At 35.0% G+C, this 2,811-nt stretch overlaps 1 protein-coding gene across 1 annotated transcript; it reads left to right on the forward strand.

Moving 5' to 3' along the window:
- Window positions 1–421: 421 nt before the first annotated feature.
- Window positions 422–1,725, forward strand: LOC138322503 (neuropeptide FF receptor 2-like). The gene has a single exon (XM_069266526.1). The coding sequence runs from the start codon at window positions 444–446 to the stop codon at window positions 1,500–1,502; it is 1,059 nt and encodes a 352-aa protein (XP_069122627.1). The 5' UTR covers window positions 422–443; the 3' UTR covers window positions 1,503–1,725.
- The last annotated feature ends 1,086 nt before the right edge of the window (window positions 1,726–2,811 follow it).

A 2,811-nucleotide genomic window follows, 5' to 3' on the forward strand; every position in this document is an offset into this window, starting at 1 on the left:
CAAATATGATATTAAAACACCGTAATCAAATTGAAAATAGTTGCATGTTTGTAATTCGTGTGTGTGTCACATCCTATCGTAATTCAAAAAAAAAAAAAAACAAACAAACAAACAAAAAAAACAAACAAAACGCGGTTTTGGAAACGCGGTTTTGGTTTAGAGCATTTGGTTGCCAAGCAAGCTCGTACAATCAATATAGTTTTGTGCGTAAGACAAATAGTCCTTCCTGATCAGACGGTGAAACATGTGTCCTATATCACAGCGATTGATCAATGTGGATAATTTGTTTTGAAACGGAAATGTCCTTAGGATAAATACGATGTAGAAAATTGATGTACATGTAACCAAAACAAAACTGCATTCTTATAAAATCTTTCTTCTTACTGTTTTATAGAACGCCCTTGATGTCAATTTGGTATGTGCAACGAAAGGATAAAAGAACAATGTTTCAAATGACCGATCACCTCAATCTTACAGTCACTCAATGGAATATAACTGTGTCCAAAGACAGCACTGATCCTTCAGATACAGCCTACACGTTCAATGATGATCCTAGTAAATATGCCAAAGTTTTTTGTGTTGCCTTCATATCGGTCATGATTATTGCTGCCAACCTGTTAAATCTATATGTAGTTTCCAGTACTAAACAAATTCCAAGGATAACCCGTATATGTTTCTTAAACCTGAGTTTTAGCGACCTATTGGTGGGACTGGTTTCCTGTTTTCCTTGCTCTGTGGTGGTCGCTATTGGAGGATGGCCGTACGGACCGGTGTGGTGCCAGCTTGCTGGAATAATACATGGATCCTCTGTCACTATATCCATATGGAGTTTATCATTGATCAGTATTGATAGATATTTAGCGATCAAAAAGCCATTGAAGTATAGATCGTTGCTAACGGTGAAAAGAACTTACATCATAGTATCGTGTCTATGGGTTGTTGCTTTAACCACTTTCTTCTTGCCTTTACCAACAAAGGATTCATTTTTATATTACAAGTTTAGCCAGGAAGAGATGATATGTGGACTATATTGGGAATATAAATGGTTTTGTGTAGTGACAGCAGTTTACATTCCTGTCCTGTCGGGAACTATTTTAATATTTACAAATGTTAGCGTGATGCGGAAGGTAATTTCCGTGACCCGCCGGAACAGTAGACAGAGTCTAAATTACTCCGCAGCTCGCACTAACGACATCAAAGCTGTTAAACTACTAATCATTACTTCAATCATCTACTTCATCGCGTGGGGTCCGTACGTGTCCGAGGTAGTTAGTATCAGTTTATTTGATATCGAAGGTATCCCTCCATCTGTCAAGTTCACCACCATGTGGCTCGCCAATAGTAACAGTTTCACCAATGTTTTTGTTTACTCATTTATGTATAAATCATTCAGGGAACGTGTGAAGCTCCTCGTCTCTAAATTGTTTCCTTGTCGCCTGAAAAGGAATCAACAGGACAACGCTGATAGAACGGACCAGATTCAATTATCACAATACGATTGATTGACGTGTATATGCGTATGAGGAATTTCTAGTTGATCCAAAGACAGATGACTTTATGACGTCTCTAAGAACAGCGATAACATAACGGATATTTGTATGTTATTTTACCTAATGCTTTTCTATTGACTTTTAGCACTTTTGCAAGTCTTCGATCAATGGCATACAATTACTGAGTATAAATCACGAAAAATAACACACATTCGAATATATAATATAGGTAATTATTGGGGGTTGGGGATAACGAATGGGTGGGAGATCAGGGGGTATTGTCTTGATGCATGCAATGTTTAAAATACACATACTGTATATGTAGTGATGTGTAGAAAGTATCTTCATTTTGAAACAAAATACGTTAACAACGATACATATATTTTCAAATGACATGAAGTGTATTTTTATAAAATATAGTTGTCGAGATATTTTAAACGAAACCACATTGGACAGGTAGACTGATAGACTTAACTGTACCTATATTTTGATTATACAGATACAGAGACTGTAACAACATGATGTGAATTTAATTAAATGCTATAAATAAACTCTTTGGGAATTATAGGTAATGAAGTAGGTATAACTACCTGTCATAACGCCTGATCATGACTGATCATCCTCTCGGGTAAGGTGTCACATTTAATTTAGTGGTGGGATGGGGAAGGAGGGAGAAAAAGGTCCGGGTAGCCATGTCAACAGACCTATATGCCTACAGAAGACATTTTGGATGCATCGATATATACCTGTATCCCCAGTTTGTATACCATGTCTGTACATTGGGTATACCTAGCTTAGTAACGATGTGAAGTGCACTGTGTAATATTATTTCCTGGATGACAGTAAACACATTCAATCTGTATATGATAATTATTGCATTATATATATATATACATGTATGTGTGTGTGCACGTGAAAAACACTATTAAAATGATCAACAATTAAAATATTTCGACAACATGAATTCTGACACTCACCATAATTTAAATGTCATCACTAATCTTCAACTTTTCCTTGATTTAGATATAACATTTATATATGGCCTAAAATGACAATGCAATCAATAAATCTCAAAAATTTAATATATGAATCAAAATCAGTTTCAGTCTATAGTGGTCTGCAATCTAGAACTATATGTTTAAAATAGGGATTATTTGTCTGGTTTAAATATTAGACCATAGACATTCCGTAACTGTATTCATTAAATCTTATTAATGTCTGAAAATGAAATCAGATAAATTCTAAAGTTATAAACATATGTGTAGTAACTTCAATACTGACTAATTAAGAAAACCTGGTTATGTTGTTCACCAACAAAGGT

Source organism: Argopecten irradians, chromosome 4 (genome assembly GCF_041381155.1).
Source record: "Argopecten irradians isolate NY chromosome 4, Ai_NY, whole genome shotgun sequence".
Lineage (NCBI taxonomy): Eukaryota > Metazoa > Mollusca > Bivalvia > Pectinida > Pectinidae > Argopecten > Argopecten irradians.